Source organism: Balaenoptera borealis (assembly GCF_965194805.1).
Source record: "Balaenoptera borealis genome assembly, chromosome: 1".
Lineage (NCBI taxonomy): Eukaryota > Metazoa > Chordata > Mammalia > Artiodactyla > Balaenopteridae > Balaenoptera > Balaenoptera borealis.
The window spans coordinates 152,052,445-152,071,172 of NC_138860.1; the positions used below are offsets into that span (position 1 = coordinate 152,052,445).

General features: G+C 36.9%; 1 protein-coding gene across 3 annotated transcripts in view; it reads left to right on the top strand.

Moving 5' to 3' along the window:
* Positions 1–18,728, top strand: part of FAF1 (Fas associated factor 1) — a 481,277-nt gene that overhangs the window by 151,155 nt on the left and 311,394 nt on the right. For all 3 annotated transcript variants that reach the window (XM_082370942.1, XM_082370941.1, XM_082370943.1), the window contains one exon: positions 3,406–3,617. In XM_082370942.1, the coding sequence (XP_082227068.1) occupies positions 3,406–3,617 (212 nt within the window). The remainder of the gene's footprint in view (positions 1–3,405; positions 3,618–18,728) is intronic.

The window sequence follows — 18,728 nt, forward strand, 5'->3', positions numbered from 1 at the left end:
AGGCACTTGTTTCAATAATGATAATTAATCATTATGCCAGTGCATGGCTTGGATCACTAGTATCCCATTTTCCATTGGCAAGGAACTCAGCAGTGCATTGAAGGTCAAGGCCATAATCAAGCCAGTTCCTGAATCCTTTGTTTCCTGGGACACCTCCATTATCAAGAAAATGAAACCACACTAGGGTATTTTTAACAGAGGGAATTTAATGTAGGATTGGTTACACAGGTGTGGAAGACTAAAAGAGCAAAAAAGTAAAACTGAAGTAACCTAGATATAATAACTGCTTCAGGAAGTTACTGCTTGAAGGTCTAGGGAACAAACGGATTAACAGAACTTTGAAACTCAGAGGAGCTCTTTGAAGCTGAGGATCAGACCTCTGTGGAATGTATACTGTCCAGCCATTAGTGGTATCTCAGAGGGAATGACAAGAAGCTGGTTATAAGAGTGCTGAAAAAAGCAGGAGACTGAAAGCTGTAGGGTGATGCTGATTGAAATGCATGCAAACAGGAAGAAGGAAGTCTTTCCTCCCCTCCTCCTAACTACTAATCTCTACCTAGTATCCTCTATTTGACAAAGGTCTATCAGGAAACCATATGCCAAAGGAAAAATATAATTTTGCAGAATCCTAGCCCCTGCATTACAGAATAGACTATAGAAGGATGAATTTGGAGTTAAGAAAAGCAATGTCAGTGACCAAACTGCTAATTAGCTGTTTTTCTTAGGTTCTGAGAAGTTGTGACAACATTTAGATATGTGAAGTATTATTGCACAGATTCTGTTCATAGATGCCTAGAAGCTCACTTTGGCTTCCAAACAGTGACATTCTTACTGCTTTGGACATTTTCTCTGTTCTCACGTTTTCCTTCCCACATTGCTTTCCTTGACTCTGACAACTGGGAGAATGGATAGGTTTTTGTCTTTGGATCAGTGGTTAGAGTGTCTGAACTCTGGTGAGATTAAGCTAGTCACTTTCAAACTTTTTTGACAAGACCTACAATGAGAAATATTTGGAATCTAAAATACACATATTACAAATATGTCCCAGAATCAAAAGTTTTATGAAATAATACTTGGTCCTAACTATTAAGTGAAAGATACTGATAATTTCTATCCTATTCTTTTCTATTCTTAATCTTATTCTGATTGTGTTCTTTAAAAGACTTACCACAACTCAATCAATTATGTAATCTATAATTTGATAAACACTGATCAAAGCAACAGTGTGAAGTAAATGTAAATAGTCTCTCCTTCTTAATTGTATAAACAATGCTTAACTTGGCAAGTTTTTGGTCATTTTTGTTGTTGTTCCTATTCGGGCCCCCAACACATTATTTTTCTTTAAATTCAGGGTGAGAAGAAAGATATTTTAGAACTGAGCTTGTAGTTCTGGTGGTGGAGAAAAATTATACAATAATGATATTTAATGGGAGCATTTCTTATGTTTCCTCCCTCCCTACTTTTCCTACTGAGGGGGGAAAAACAATGAGAATATATATATGATAACTTAAGTCAGAGAAAAAAAAAATCCAAATTCTTCATAATTATTCCTCTACTCATTAGTTTGTCAAATATTTGTATATCTTCTCTGTATAAAATCTTGAACTCAGCAGATGATACAGCCATTAAAAACACAAATGTGAGCTTCATAATTATTGATAGTGGTGAGATGTTAGAACTAGTCTGAGGTAGTAAAACATGCTCTGAGTTGAAAAATACTCAATCTGAGATATGAAAGATGAATATAATTAGCTAGAAGAAAGATGGAATTTGGGGATGGGATGGGAAGGAAAGAATATTCTTAGAAGGAATAGTTTTTATGTTACCTCATGAAATAGGAAGGATCAAGGTAAGACAAAAAACAAAAGGCTGTTCTGGCTATTAGCATAGAGAGATGGAGATAGCATAGCACAAGATGAAGATGGGAAGGTAGATAGGATTCAGATCCTATAGGGCCTTGTACGCCACTTTGACCATTTATATGAAGAGCAAAGGGGAATATAGAAGAAAATGATATGAAGACATTTGTCTTTAATTTCACTCTAGTGGTGGTATGGGATGAAATGCAGGGGGGTAAGGGTATGTATGGAGAGATTAGTTAGGCTATTGCATTAATCCATGTAAGAGGTGACTGTGGCTTGGACTAGGGTGGCAGCTTCGGAGGGGAAAGGTAGATGACTTATCTAAAAGATATTTAGGAAGTAAAACTGAAAGGACTAGTTAGACGTGGGAGTTGAGAGAGTAAAAGAGGGCAAGGATAATGCCAGAGGTTTCTAGCTTGGGTAGCTAATATGAGGAATAAATGGGAAAATCAGGCTTGGGGAAACATTAATGGTTTAAACTTTGGCTATACTGGGTTTGAGGTTTGAGATCTTACTAAGTACTAGGCATTGTGCTAAGCTTTTCATACACATTATTTGATCTAATCCTTACAAATATAATTAATTTTCCTGTTTTACAAATGAGACAGCTATTAAGTGGACAGAGCCACGATTTCATTTTTATTCTTTAAGAAGGGAGAGATTCAACCATGTTTAAATGTTTCTGAGAAGAATCCAGAAGAGAAGGAGATGTTGAAGATAATGGAAGGGAAAGGGATAATCCATAATGTAAAGCTAATGAGTAGATGCGTAGATAGAACGATGTCTTCTCTATTTAGAGAAAGAGAGTGCATATGCAGGTTAGTTTGTGGATTTGATGTTAGAAAGGTAAGGGAATTTCTTCTTGATGGCATCTGTTTTCTCTGCAAAGTAGGAAAAATATATTTTAAGACTGAGGAGTGAGAGGGAGAATGGAGGTTTAAGGATGGTAAAGTTTCAGAATAGTTTTTGTGGAAAGTAGAGTTAATGAATCAATTAATGATTCGGTAAGTAAATGAGAGTGGGTTAAGAAGACACTTAGTAATTCACAGAGTTTAAAATGATGTTTTATCAACATCATAACAGCATAAGGCAAAAATCTAATTAAATGAGATGTGTGTGATACTGCTAACAGACATAGAAAGGCAAGGATGGGAGGGAGAGTAATGTGGCTTTCAGTCATTGGGAGAGATTTTGTGGAAGAATTAGAACTTACTTAGTCCGTGATGCACAGGTAGGTAAATTTGATATGAAGAACAGCACAAGCCAAGTACCGTTAAGTCCCCTCTATACAAATGAATTCTGTTTCAAGAGTGCTTTCGTAAGTCCAGTTTGTTCGTAAGTTCAACAAAGTTAGCCTAGGTACCCAACTAACACAATCGGCCATATAGTATTGTGCTGTAATAGGTTCATAATACTTTCGCATCTTTGAAAGTTCGCAACTTGAAGGTTTGTATGTAGGGGACTTACTGTATGGAGTGGGTCCTTAGTGGTAATCTGTAGTTATTTGGTTGATGATAATCCTTCTTTTATGTCAATATTTCAGTGACTATGGGGGTGAGCCTATATCAGGACCTGCATTTGATCCAGCAAGTCACCCAGCTCCAGCTCCTGCTCCTGCTCCCTCTTCCTCTTCAGCATTTCGACCTGTAATGCCATCTAGGCAAATTGTAGAAAGGCAACCTCGGATGCTGGACTTCAGGGTTGAGTACAGAGACAGAAATGTCGACGTGGTGCTTGAAGACAGCTGTACCGTTGGTAAGGTTTTTCCTACCATATAGCCTCCACAAATAATTCATTAGGTAAACATTCAGTTTATATTCTTTTCTCTTGAGTTGACTGCTGACAAGAAGGAAAAAAAAACCAAATTGTTATTGTTTCATACAGATTATTGTGTTCTAATTTTAAATACTGTCTTCAGATTGAGGTAAGAATAATTTTTTATGGTTCCACATATGCAGAATGGTATATGAAGCTGTTTTAGGGCAGATACAAATCAAACATCTCAGAGCTTTAAAAAGTACCAGAATTATTAAGTATATTGATATCAGACTTTATAGCTGAAGCTCCTTCATTTTTAATACTATGATTAATGAGAAATAAGAAATAAGACATTTCCATCACTTCTTCTCCCTGCCAGCTAAATAAATGCTTCAGTACTGTTCTCTCAAAGGAGACTCATAGTGTACGCCTGCCATTTTCAGACAAACTTTACCAAAATTCTGTGGAGAAACTATGTTGATTTCATGTTTGATTCACATTATATTTGATCCATGTTTGTTGTAGAACTAGAAATTGTATTAATTTCTATTTTAATACGGTTTTGCCTTAAATCTAAATTTTAGATATTTCTGAAATTTTGCCTTTGTTCCTTTTTGGGGAGATCCTTTCCTAATTTTATTAATTGAGGTACCAGTCTGTGGCCTGTTAGGAACTGGGCTGCACAGCAGGAGGTGAGCGGCGGGCAAGCGAGCAAAGCTTCATCTGTATTTATAGCCGCTCCCCATTGCTCGCATTACTGCCTGAGCTCCACCTCCTGTCAGATCAGCAGTGGCATTAGATTCTCACAGGAGTGCAGACCCTAGTGTGAATGGCACATGCGAGGGATCTAGGTTGCACGCTCCTTATGAGAATCGAATGCCTGATGATCTGAGGTGGAGCTGAGGCGGTGATACTAGCGCTGGGGAGCAGCTGCAGATACAGATTATCATTAGCAGAGAGGTTTGACTGCACAGAGACCATAATAAATCAGTTGCTTGCAGACATATCAAAACCCTATTAGTGAGTGGCAAGTGACAATTAAGCTGGATGTGGTGGCAGGCTTTAACTATAGTGGCAAGTGAGTTGATGTACTTCAATTGTATAGCTGCATCTGGTGGCAGGCTTTAAGTCAGAATCCGACACTTATTTTAGTCCACTCCTGGCCCACCCATTATTTTATTTACCACTTCTATCCGCGCCTCTTTCCCACTCTGCACACTTGTCTCAGTCACAGTTTTGGTAAGTCCACAAGCTAACCCTAGCCAAAATGAGTAAAAAACAAACGTCGCTGGAGAGCTTCTTTGAAAAGGGGGAAAGACCCAATGATGAGACAGCAGAAGAGTCTAAGGCTGCCAACAAAAAGAAAACTGCATTTAGAAGAAAATACCAAGAGTCCTACTTAAATTACAGGTTCATTGCAACAGGTGATTGACATTCTCCAACCACGCTTTGTATAGTATGTGGCAACCGGTTATCCAGTGCAGCTGTGAAACCTTCAAAACTGCTTTGCCACATGGAGACCAAGCACCCTGCATTAAAAGACAAGCCTTTGGAGTTTTTCAAAAGAAAAAAATGTGAACACAAGAACAGAAGCAATTATTGAAGGTCACCACTTCATCAAATGTGTCTGCACTGAGAGCATCATTCTTAGTGGCTAACCGCATTGCTAAAGCTAAGAAGCCTTTTACTATTGGTGAAGAGTTGATCCTGCCTGCTGCTAAGGACATTTGTTGTGAACTTTTAGGAGAGGCTGCAGTTCAGAAGGTGGCACATGTTCCTTTTTCAGCTAGCACCATAACTAGATGAATTGATGAAATAGCAGAGGATATTGAGGCACAATTGTTAGAGGATTAATGAGTCACCGTGGTACGCAATCCTGGTTGACGAGTCCACCGATGTTGACAACAAGGCAGCAGTGCTTGTTTTTGTGCGATATATTTTTCAGGAGGATGTGCATGAGGATATGTTATGTGCACTTTTGTTGCCAGCCAACACTACAGCTGCAGAACTATTCAAGTCGTTGAATGATTACATATCAAGAAAACTGAATTGGTCATTTTGTGTCAGTATATGCATGGATGGAGCAGCTGCTATGACTGGACGGCCTTCTGGTTTCTCAACTCGGGTCAAAGAGGTCGTTTCTGAATGTGAGTCTACGCACTCTGTCATCCATAGAGAAATGCTGGCTAGCTGAAAAATGTCACCTGAACTTAACAGTGTTTTGCAGGATGTGATTAAAATTATCAACCACATTAAAGTACATGCCCTTAAACTCACATCTGTTCACGCAGCTCTGTGAGGAGGAGGATGCAGAGTACACACGTCTTCTCTTATACACGGAAGTGAGATGGCTTTCTAAAGGTAGATCACTGGCCAGAGTTTTTGAGTTATGAGAACCACTCCAGAGATTTCTTTTAGAAAGATGGTCACCACTGACAGCACATTTCAGTGCCACAGAATGGGTCACAAAACTTGCTTACTTGTGTGACATATTCAGCCTGCTCAACGAACTCAATCTGTCACTTCAGGGGAGAACGACAACTGTGTTCAAGTCGGCAGATAAAGTGGCTGCATTCAAAGCCAAACTGGAATTATGGGGGCAACAAGTGAACATTGGGATTTTTGACACGTTTCAAACATTAGCAGAGATTTTGAAAGAGACTGAGCCAGGGCCGTCTTTCTCCCAGCTGGTGCGTGATCACCTATCTCAGCTTTCAAAAGAGTTTGAGCATTACTTCCCAACCACAGAAGACTGAACTGGGAAGGAATGGATCCGTGACCCATCTGTGAATAAGCCAGGTGAATCGAATTTGTCCGTGCTAGAAGAGGATCAACTGCTTGAGATCGCAAATGACGGTGGCCTTAAAAATATGTTTGAGACAACCTCAAATCTCCATACGTTCTGGATGAAAGTCAAGGCGGAATATCCTGAGATTGCCACAAAAGCACTGAAAAGGCTGCTTCCATTTCCAACATCCTATCTTTGTGAAGCAGGGTTTTCTGCAGTGACCGCAACCAAAATGAGATTACGGAGTAGACTGGACATAAGCAACACACTTCGGGTGTCACTGTCTCCCGTCACCCCCAGATGGGACCATCTAGTTGCAGGAAAACAAGCTCAGGGCTCCCACTGATTCTGCATCATGGTGAGTTGTGTAATTATTTCATTATATATTACAGTGTAATAATAATAGGAATAAAGTGCACAATAAATGTAATGCGCTTGAATCATCCTGAAACCATCCACCCGCCCCGATCCGTGGAAAAACTGTCTTCCACGAAACCAGTCCCTGGTGCCCAAAAGGTTGGGGACCGCTGCATTACAGAGAAAAGCAAGTCTGTTAAAAGAGTGATCATTCCCAAACATGAATCAGATTGTTATTCCCTTACTTAAAACCATTTAGAAACTTTCCATTGTTTTGGGGATAAAATTCAAATCTTTTAACATGACCTGTAAGTCCTGCTCGACCAGACCCTACTGCATTTCTAGTTTTCATCCATTACCACTCTCCTTCTTACTCACCATGCCTGAGTTGTAACGGACCTCTTTCAGTTCCTTGAATAGGTTATTAGCTCAGGGCCTTTGTACTTGTTTCTTTTTTTGCCTGGATTCCTCCCCTAGTCTAGTCCCTTCTCCCTGTGCCCATCCCCATGCCCCCAAATATTCTCCTATACATTCCTTTTTATTTTAAAAATGAGATATATACAGTATAGTTTTATTAACTATGGGTACATTGTTGTACAGCAGATCTCTAGAACTTTCTCATCTTAAGTGAAATTCTATATCCACTGAACAGCAACTTCCCATTTTCCCCTCCCGCAAGCCCCCTGGCAGTCATTATTCTGCTTTCTGCGTCTATGAGTTTGACTACTTTAAATACCTTATATAAGTGGAATCATGCAACATTTGTCTTTCTGGCTTATTTCACTTCATATGATGAGTGAAAGGCTCATCCATGTTGTAGCATATTACAGGATTTCCTTTCTTTTTAAAAGCTGAATAATATTCCATTGTATGTATATACCACATTTTCTTTATCCGTTCATCTGTTGATGGACATTTAGGTTGTTTCCACCTCTTGGCTATTGTGAATAATGCTGCAGTGAACATGGGATTGCAAATATCTCTTGAGACACTGCTTTCAATTCTTATTTTTGGTGTGTGTGTGTGTGTGTGTGTGTGTGTGTGTTGTTTTGTTGCTTTGTTTTATTTTATTTTATTGCAGTATAGTTGATTTACAATGTTGTGTAAGTTTCAGGTGTACAGCAAAGTGATTCAGTTATACATGTACATATATTCATGCTTTTTTAGATTCTTGTCTCATATAGGTTATCACAGAATATTGAATAGAGTTCCCTGTGCTATACAGTAGGTCCTTGTTGGTTATCTATCTTATATATAGTAGTGTATGTGTGTGTTCATCCCAGGCTTCTGATTTATCCCTCCCAACCCCCTGTGCTTCCCCTTTGGTAACCATAAGTTTGTTTTCGATATCTGTAAGTCCATTTCTGTTTTGAAAATAAGTTCATTTGTTTCTTTTCTTTCTTTTTTTAAATTAGATTCCACATATGAATGATATCATATGATATTTGCCTTTCTTTCTCTGACTTACTTCACTTAGTATAATAATCCCTAGGTCCAACCATGTTCTGCAACTGGCATTATTTCATTCTTTTTTATGGCTGAGTAATATTCCCTTGTATATAGGTACCACAGCTTTATCCATTCCTCTGTTGATGGACATTTAGGTCAGTTCTTTTGGATTAATACCCAAAAGTGAGATTGCTCGATCATATGTTAGCTCTATTTTTAATTTTTGAGGAGCTTCCGTACTCTTTTTCATAGTAGCTGCACATTTTACATTTCCAGCAATAGTGTACAAGGGTTCCAATTTTTTCACATCCTTACCAACACTTGTTATTTTCTGTTATTTTGTTTTTGTTTTTATAATGGCCATCTTAACATGTATGAGTTGATATCTCGTGGTTTTGGTTTGCATTTCATGATGATTGGTGATACTGAGCATCTTTTCATATACCTTTTGGTCATTTGTATGTCTTCTTTGGAGAAATGTCTAATCAAGTCCTTTGCCCATTTTAAAATTGGGTTATTTAACTTTTTGCTATTGAATTGTGAATTTCTTTATTTGTTTTGAATATAACCCCTTAACAGATATGTGGTGTGCAAATATTTTCTCCCATTCTGTAGGTTGCCTTTTCACTCTGTTGATTGTTTCTTTTGCTGCACAAAAGCTTTTTAGTTTAATGTAGTCCCACTAGTCTATTTTTACATTTGTTGTCTATGTTTCTGGTGTCATATCCAAGAAACCACTACCAAGATAAATGTTATGGAGGTTTTTCTGTATGTTTCTTCTAGGAGTTTTATAGTTTGAGATCTGTAATCCATTTTGAGTTAGTTTTTGGGTATGATGTAAGATAAAAGTCTAATTTCATTCTTTTGCATGTGGATATCCAGTTATGCCCGTACCATTTGCTACCGTACCATTTGTCTACCTTTCTCCATCATGTAGACTTGGCACCCTTGTCAAAGATCATTTGACCTATATGTGTGGGTTTATTTCTGGGCTCTCTGTTCTGTTCCATTGGTCTATATTTCCATCTTTACACCAGTACCATACTGTTTTGATTACTTTGTAAAATGTTTTGAAGTCAGTAAGTGTGAGGCCTCGAGCTTCATTCTTCTTTCTCAAGATTATTTTAGCTATTCAGCGTCCTTTGGGTTCCATATGAATTTTGGTATTGTTTTTTCTACTTCTACAAAAAATGCCATTGGGATTTTGATAGGGATCACACTGAATCTGTATGTCTCTTTGGGTAGTATGGACATTTTAACAATATTAAGTCTCTCAATCCATGAACATGTGATGTCTTTACATTTATTTGTGTCATCTGTTAATGTCTTTCAGCAGTGTTTTATAGTTTTCATTGAACAGGTCTTTTGCCTTCTTGGTTAAGTTTATTCCTATGTATTTTATTCTTCTGATGCTGTTATAAATGGGATTGTTTTCTTAGTTTCCCTTTTGGATTATTTGTTGTTACTATATAGAAAGATAACTATTTTGTATTCTGCAACTTTGCTGAATTCATTTATTAGTTCTAATACGGTTTGTGTGTGTGTGTGTGTGTGTGTGTGTGTGTGTGTAATCTTCAGGGTTCTCTACATATAAGACATATCTGCAAAGAGAGATAATTTTACTTCTTTTTTCCTGATTTGGATGCCTTTCATTTGTTTTTGTTGCCGAATTGCTCTGGCTAGGATTTCCAATACTGTGCTGAAAAGAAGTGGCAAGAGTGGGCATCCTTGTATTGTTCACAATCTTTAGAGGAAAAGTTTTTCGTTTTCACTATTGAGTAAGATGTTAGCTGTGATCTTTTCATATATGGCCTTTATTGTATTAAGGTAGTTTCCTTTTGTTCCTAGTTGAGTGTTTTTGTCATGAAATGGTATTTTGTCAGATGTTTTTTCTGTATCTATTGAGATGACCATGTGATATTTTCCCCTTCATTCTGTTAATATGGTATATCACATTGATTGATTTTCATATGTTGAACCATGCTTGCATCCCATGGATAAATTCCACTTGGTGTATGATCCTTTTAATGTGCTGTCAAATTCAGTTTTTAAGTATTTTGCTGAGGATTTTTGTATCTATATTCATCAGGAATATTAGCCTGTTGGTTTTTGTTGTTGTTGTTGTTCTTCTTATAGTGTTTTTTTCCTGGCTTTGGCAACAGGGTAATGTTGGCCTCATAAAATGAGTATGGAAGTGTTCTACCCCTTCAAATTTGGGAAGATTTCGAGAAAGATTGATGCTAACTTTTCTTTAAATGTTTGGTAGAATTCTCCAATGAAGCCATCTGGTGCTGGTCTTTTTTTATTGGGAGGTTTTTGATTATTGATTCAGTCTCCTTACTTAGTTATAAGTGTGTTCAGATTTTCTTTTTCTTTATGATTCAGTCTTGGTAGATTATATGTTTCTAGGAATTTACCCATTTCTTCTAAGTTATCCCATTTGTTGGCATATAACTGTTTATAGTAGTCTTGTGATTCTTTTTATATTTTTGTGGCATCAGTTGTAATATCTCCTTTTTCATTTCTGATTTTATTTGAGTCTTCTCTCATTTTTTCTTGGCTTAGGCTGAAAATTCATCAGTTTTGTTGATTGTTTCAAACATCAGCTCTTAGATTGATTTTGTCTGTTGTTTTCCTATTCTCTTTTCATTTATTTCTGCTCTAGTCTTTATTGAAGACTAACTTCCTCACTTCTACTAACTTTGGGCTTAGTTTGTTCCTCTTTTTCTAGTTACTTGAAGTGTAAAGTTAAGTTGTTTATTTGAGATCTTTCTACTTTTTTAATGTAGGCCTCTACTGCTATAAACTTTCCTCTTAGCACTGCTTTCCCTGCATCCCATAAGTTTTGGTATTTTGTGTTTTATTTTCATTTGTCTCATGATATTTTCTAATTCTCTTTTGATTTTTTCTTTGGCCCATTGGTTGTTCAAGCAAAAGTTGTTTGATTTCTATATATTTGTGAATTTTCCAGGATAGATTACATTTTAGGTTACAAACAACAGATTTAAGAAGATTGAAATCATACCAAGTATGTTTTCCGGCCACAATATAATGAAACTAAAAATCAATAGCACTTTTCCTTTACCCTTTTCTTCTTAAATTTATTATCTGTCCTGGAGCATGTGCCATGTGTGCTTGAGAAGAATGTGTATTCTGGTGCTGTTGGGTGTTATGTTTTGTACATGTCTGTTAGTTCCATTTCGTCTACAGTGTTGTTCAAGTCCTTATTGATATTCTCTGTGGAAGTTTTATCCGGTATTGAAATCCCCTACTATTATTGTGTTGTTGTATATTTCTCCCCTCTGTTCTTCCGCTGTTTGCTTTACATATTGGGTTCTTTGTTGTTGGGTACATATATGCTTATAATTGGTACATCTTCCTGGTGAGTTGACTCTTTTGTCATTATATAATATCTTTCTCTCTCGTAGCTCTTTTTTCTGAGTTTTTAAAAAAATTGAATTATAGTTGATTTACAGTATTGTGTTAATTCCAGGTGTACAGCATAGTGATTCAGTATTTTTGCAGATTATATTCCATTATAGGTTATTACAAGATATTAGGTATAATTCCCCATGCTATATAGTATTATTTCAGATTTTTATCTGTTTTAAGAAAACTAGAAGGCAGTCCTATATTAAATACAATTTAACTGCTATTGTATAGCATGTGACTGAGTAGATAACAGTGTCTCTTTCAAATTGATTCTTTTTGTTGATGGAATATTTGGCATATAATGAAAGTTCATGGATATTTTAATCACTTGAACCACTTTTTCATTGGTTCACTCAGTTGGAGTGAAATCCGCTGCTCATTTCAAAGATGGTGATCAAAATGCTGGCTTCTGGATTATACATCTTAATATTACACTTTAAGTCTGTCTTAGTTTGGAGAATATGAACTATTTCAAAGCTTTGTTATAGAAATACATGATAGAATTTCTAGGGATCACATTTTGTAAACTCTTGGCCTTTTAATTCACTGTAAAAGCAGACTTGTGCCTAAGTATGGTAGAGTAGAAGCATTTGTGTTATTCTGTTTGAAAACAAATACAATTTAAATAGTTACATACGTTTTGTAAATAAAATTTGATTCCAAATGAATTGTAAACCAGATATTATTGTATGATATGTATCTTTCTCCTGCTTCTCTAAACTGTTCCAATTTTTTATTTGTTCTGGTTTATAGTTGTTCTCTTATTATGAATTATGTGCTAGTCACACATCACATCATGCACCTTTTCTTTGTTCATTGTTGGTTTGTTGATATGCATCACTGTGGAAGGCATACTCAGGGATATTTGGGATTGTTGGAAGTTTTTTCTTCTTTCATTTCTTTCACTGCTTTTGATTAAGTTCTGTTAGTTTTATCACAGTATCACTTGAATTCCTCCTTTATTTGGATCCCCTCCATTACAGTTCAAGAATGAATTTCTTTCATAAGTTATTAAAATAATTCCTCCCTCTATTTCCATTTTTCAGTTTCTTTCTTCCTCTAGTCTGTATTTTACATAGTTTCCCTATAGTGATCTTTCTAGAATATAAATTTCCTCATATCCTTCATTGGTTCCTTATTTTTTATATTCTGTTACTTATTAAGGAATTGGATAAATACTAATTTTTCTGTATACATATAAATATTAAAAGGCAAAGAGATGCTAAATAAGATAATGCCACTTCCCATGCTATTACCAGGGAGACTCAACATAGTATAAAAGTAAGCCTAGGAGCAGCCAAGAAGTTTATATCAGAGTGACACATAGTAGTAATTGTATTGGTCTGTTAATGTTTTTAGTGTCCTATTTATTACTGCAGTTTGATTTTATTACAAAATCCTTCTGGATTTTCTTATCTTAAATAAATTTAGAGAATTATTTTATTATTCATTTATTTATTTTTAAAATAAATTTATTTCTTTTATTTATTTATTTTTGGTTGTGTTGGTCTTCATTGCTGCGCGCTGGCTTTCTCTAGTTGTGGCGAGTGGGGGCTACTCTTCATTGCCGTGCACGGGCTTCTCATTGCGGTGGCTTCTCTTATTGTGGAGCATGGGCTCTAGGGTGCATGGGCTTCAGTAGATGTGGCGCATGGGCTCAGTAGTTGTGGCTCGTGGTCTCTAGAGTGCAGGCTCAGTAGCTGTGGCGCACGGGCTTAGTTGCTCTGCGGCATGTGGGATCTTCCCGGACCAGGGCTTAAGCCCATGTTCCCTGCATTAGCAGGTGGATTCTTAACCACTGCGCCACCAGGCAAGCCCCTAGGGAATTATTTTAAAGCATAAGTTCTTCTATAAAATACTATCTAGTGTGAAGTAGTGTCATCGTTAGGGTAGGAATTATTGTGTATTATTATGTTTAAGATCTAGCAATGGATTTAACCTAACATACAGGTATTTGTTCAATAAAGTTTGTTGAATCAGTGCTGTCAGCAAACCTACTTTTGCTGAGCCTGTTCAGCATAGCCTTAGTTCCATTTCTAGAATGTAGCAGAAAAGTAGGTCCGTTGTTAGTTAAACCATTTGCCTTTTTTTGTTGTTGTTTTTATTTTTATTTTATTTTATTTTTTTATACAGCAGGTTCTTATTAGTTATCCATTTTATACACATCAGTGTATACATGTCAATCCCAATCTCCCAGTTCATCACACCACTACCACCACCACCCCCGCCACTTTCCCCCCTTGGTGTCCATACGTTTGTTCTCTACATCTGTGTCTCTATTTCTGCCCTGCAAACTGGTTCATCTGTACCATTTTTCTAGGTTCCACATATATGCGTTAATATACGATATTTGTTTTTCTCTTTCTGACTTACTTCACTCTGTATGACAGTCTCTAGACCATCCACATCTCTACAAATGACCCAATTTCGTTCCTTTTTATGGCTGAGTAATATTCCATTGTATATATGTTGTTGTTTTTAATCTACTTTCTTAAAGCTACTTTTATTATGGTGGATACCATTTTAGTTTAAGAGAATCCGATTGAGTATCAAAAGAGTGAAAACATTTAGCAAGTGCATTTTGAGGCTGAAAAAATAATTTGGGGTATTTACAACCAGTTTTTGTCTTGAATATATAAACTTGGATTCCGGACTTGACTCTGCAACTCAGATAAAGTATGTAATTTTTAGCACAGGCCTTAATTCCTCTATGCCTTAGCCACCCTTTATGAATAATAAGCACTATGTAAGTGTTTTCTGGTTTTGGCTGTTGTTAGTGCGTATTAAAGAAAAAAAGAGTAGCAATCTTATTTGCCTCACATAGATGGTGTTAGCATGAAATAACAAGAGAACTGATCATAGCTTGTACTTTGGGGAGAAAAGGTAGCAAATGTTGTGCATTAGTAGCATTATTCTTTGGTCCGTCTGCAAACTAATATCTGTTGTCACCATGCCAACAATTATGTACTCCCCAAATTATTTATAAAATCATTTTTTCAAGTTTTGTTGAGATATAATTGACGTAGAGCACTGTATAAGTTTAAGTGTGCAGTATAATGATTTGACTTACATACATCATATAAAGTCATTTTAAAATATAAATAAGCATCATCTCAGACTGTGTGGTCTTACTGTGCATGGTTTATTTTTATATATGCATTAGCAATGTTTTTTTTGATTTAGTTTCACATTTTTAAGTACTGCACTTTCAGTAAACATTTTTCAAATGGAGACGTATATAAGGAACAAAATGAGTACCTTCCCTTTCTCTGATTCTTAACTTCCTGCTATTGTCAGTTTGGTATGTGGTTTAAGGTTGCCATTTTATAAAATATCTTTACTTTATTTAAAAGTAATGTTCACTTGATTACTTTTATTCCTTATGTCACTTTTGTTGTCTGCAAAGCAAGGCAACGACTATCAGAAGCATAGACTTATGTTTTCTAACACCTTTAGTTTCTTCCATTCATCTTTCAGTCTCCTCTTCCTCTGATAATACCCTGTCATCTTCCTTTGAAAGATTATAAAATAGCTTTTTTCCTTTTTAAAGGAATAAACATACATAGTAATGGCTTGGACATACACACACAAGCATACCTTGGAGATACTGTGGGTTCGGTTCCAAGTCCACTGCGATAAAGTGACTATTACAATAAAGCAAGTTACATGAATTTTTCGGTTTCCCGGTGTGTACAAAAGTTGTTTACACTATACAACTTTTAAAATGTGCAGCTATATTAAATGTGCAGTGGCATTATGTCTAAGAAAATAATGCAAATGCCTTAATTAAAAAATATTTTATTGCTAAAAAATGCTAACCATCATCTGAGCCTTCAACGAGTCATAATCTTTTTGCTGGTTGAGGATCTTGCCTCAGTGTTGATGACTGCTTGACTGATTAGGAGGGTGGTGGTTGCTGAGGGCTGGGGTGCCTGCGGCAGTTTCTTAAAATAAGACAATGGTTTGTCACATCAGTTGACTCTTCCTTTCACACATGAGCTCTCTGTAGTGGGTGATGCTGTTTGATAGCATTTTACCCACAGTCAGCTTCTTTCAAAATTGGAGTCAGTCCTCTCAAACCCTGCCACTGCTTTATCAACTAAGTTTATGTAATATTCTAAATCCTTTGTTGTCATTTCAGCAATCTTCACAGCATCTTTACTAGTAGCAGATTTTATCCCAAGAAACCACTCTCTTTGCTCATCCATTAGAAGCAACTCCTCATCTGTTCAAGTTTAATTGTGAGATCACAGCAATTCAGTCACATCTTCAGGCTCTACTTCTGATTCTAGTTCTCTTGCTGTTGGCACCACATCGGCAGTTACTTCCTCCACTGAAGTCTTGAACTCCTCAAAGTCATCCATGAGGGTTGGAATCCACTTCAGACTTTTGTTAACGTTGGTATTTTGACCTCTTCCCATGAATCATGACTTTTCTTAATGGCATATAGAATAGTGAATCCTTTCCAGAAGCTTTCAATTTACTTTGCTCAGATCCATCAGAGGAATCACTATCTATGGCAGCTATAGCCATATGAAATGTATTTCTTAAATAATAAGACTTGAAAGTTGAAGTGACTCCTTGATCCATGGGCTGCAGATAGATGTTGTGTTAGCAGGCATTAAAACAACATGAATCTCTTTGTACATCTCCATCAGAGCTCTTGGATGACCAGGTGCAGTGTCAGTGAGCAGTAGTAGTTTGGAAGGAATCTTTTTTTTCTGAGCAGTAGGTTTCAACAGTGGGCTTAAAATATTCAGCAAATCATGTTGTTGTCAGATGTGCTGTCATCCAGGCTTTGTTGTTCCATTTATAGAGCACAGGCAGAGTAGATTTACTGTAATTCTTAAGGGCCCTAGGATTTTCAGAATGGTAAATGAATATTGGCTTCAGCTTAAACTTGCTAGCTGCATTAGCCCCTAACAAGAGAGTCAGCCTGTCCTTTGAAGCTTTGTAGTCAGGCATTGACGTCTCCTCTCTAACTATGAAAATCCTAGATGGCATCTTCTTCTAATATAAGGCTATTTTATCTATATGAGAATCTGTTGTATACTGTATTTACCTTCATTAATTATCTTAACTAGATCTTCTGGCTGACTTCCCATAGCTTCTACCTCAGCACTTGCTGCTTCACCTTGCATTTTTTTGTCATGGAGACGGCTTCTTTCCTTAGCTGCATACTTTTGTAGCTTCCTCACTTCTCTCAGCCTTCATAGAATTGAGGTAGGACCTTGCTCTGAATTAGGCTTTGGCTTAAGGGAATGCTGTGGTTAGTTTGATCTCTGCAGAGCTCTAAAACTTACTACGTGTCACCAAATGGCCACTGTCTTATCATTTGGGTATTCACCGGAGTAGCACTTTTAATTTTCTTCGAGAACTTTTCCTTTGCATTCACAACTTGGATAATGTTTGGTGCGAGAGGCCTAGCTTTTGGCCTGTCTTGGCGTTTGACATGCTTTCCGCACTATGCTTAATCATTTTCAGCTTTTGATTTTAAAGTGAGAGACATGACTCTTCCTTTCACTTGAACACTTAGAGGCCATTGTAAGGTTATTAATTGTCCTAATTTCCATACTGTTGTGTCTCAGGGATTAGGGAGGCCCAAGGAAAGGGAGAGACAGGGGAATGGCCAGATGGTGGAGCAGTCACAGTACACACAACATCAAGTTTCTTGTCTTATATGGGCAATGTTCATGGTGCCCCCAAACAATTGCAATAGTAACATCAAAAATCACTTGATCACGGATCACCATAACAGCTGTAATAATAATGGAGATTGAAATTTTGTGAGACTTACCAAAATGTGGCACAGAGGAATGAAATTAGGAAATGTTATTGGAAAAATGGCTCCAGTAGACTTTCTGGTTGCCACAAATCTTCAATTTGTAAGAAATGCAATATCTACAAAGTGCAATAAAATGAGGTAGGCCTGTAATAGTAAATAACACTGTACTTTCCCAAGGTCACATATTTAGCAATTACTGCTGAAAATTAGGAAGTAAATTCCAAAAGACTTTTGTGCAATCAGAATAGGTCATTTTATTATAGATGTTTTTTGATTACTTTGGGCTTAATATTATGCTAAGTTCTTGGGCTATGTGTAAATAAGACATTCCTTATCCCAGAAGACTCCGTGGTCTATCTAGATAGAGGGAGGAAGAAGACATGGAAATAACGGACACTTATTCATTCATTCATTCACACACACACATACATATAATACACATTACCTCCCATACACCAGCCACTATGCTCACTCTCCTTCGTTCCGTACGACGCTTACCACAACACTGTGAGGCAGCTGTTATTATCCGCCTTTCGAAGATGAATAAACAGAGGCTCAGAGAATTCCTGAACCACAAATTCAGTCTTAAATGAATCTAGAATTCATGATCTTTCCAATAAAATAACGTCTATTATGAAAATACATGCAGAGTGCTATGAGAATATTGAAAAGGAAGCAATTCAATTTTAGTTGGTGACTTGGGAGTATGGGAAGGGAATAAATTCAGTTGTGAGGTTGGTGAGGAAAGATTTCAGAGAGGGACCAGGCTATGAAATACGAGTTAAAGTATGTCATGTAGACAAAGTGTGGGGAAGTTTATTCTAGGCAAGGAAAAGCACAGAGGAAGGAATCATAATGGTGTGTCTGGAGGAATATGCAGTCATGAGCATAAAGTTCGGGTTGTGGTCTTCAGTTAGCTGGAAAGTCCACTTCAGTAGAACTTCTCCTTTTCTATATCAGTGACAGATTCATGCTACAGTTCCCTCTCCTGAGCCTACCGCAGTCCCTGCCTCTGCTCTTTTATACTCATTGACTTACTTATTTTCACATTACCTTGACATAGCCAGAACCTGTATCCCCGTATTATAGATGTGAGAACTGAGATAAGAGAGTAAGTAAGTGAGTTCATTGGTTCATGGAGATTAATCGATATGGAGGGAGCTGTAAAAACTAATCGAGCTGACCACGAAGTAAGCAGTCTTTTCCACATTTTTGTCTTAGGGTTATCTAGTGTGTGCTTAAATTCTTTTAGCAGTGGGATGCTCATTAATTTTAAGGCAGTAATTCCATTGTTCAG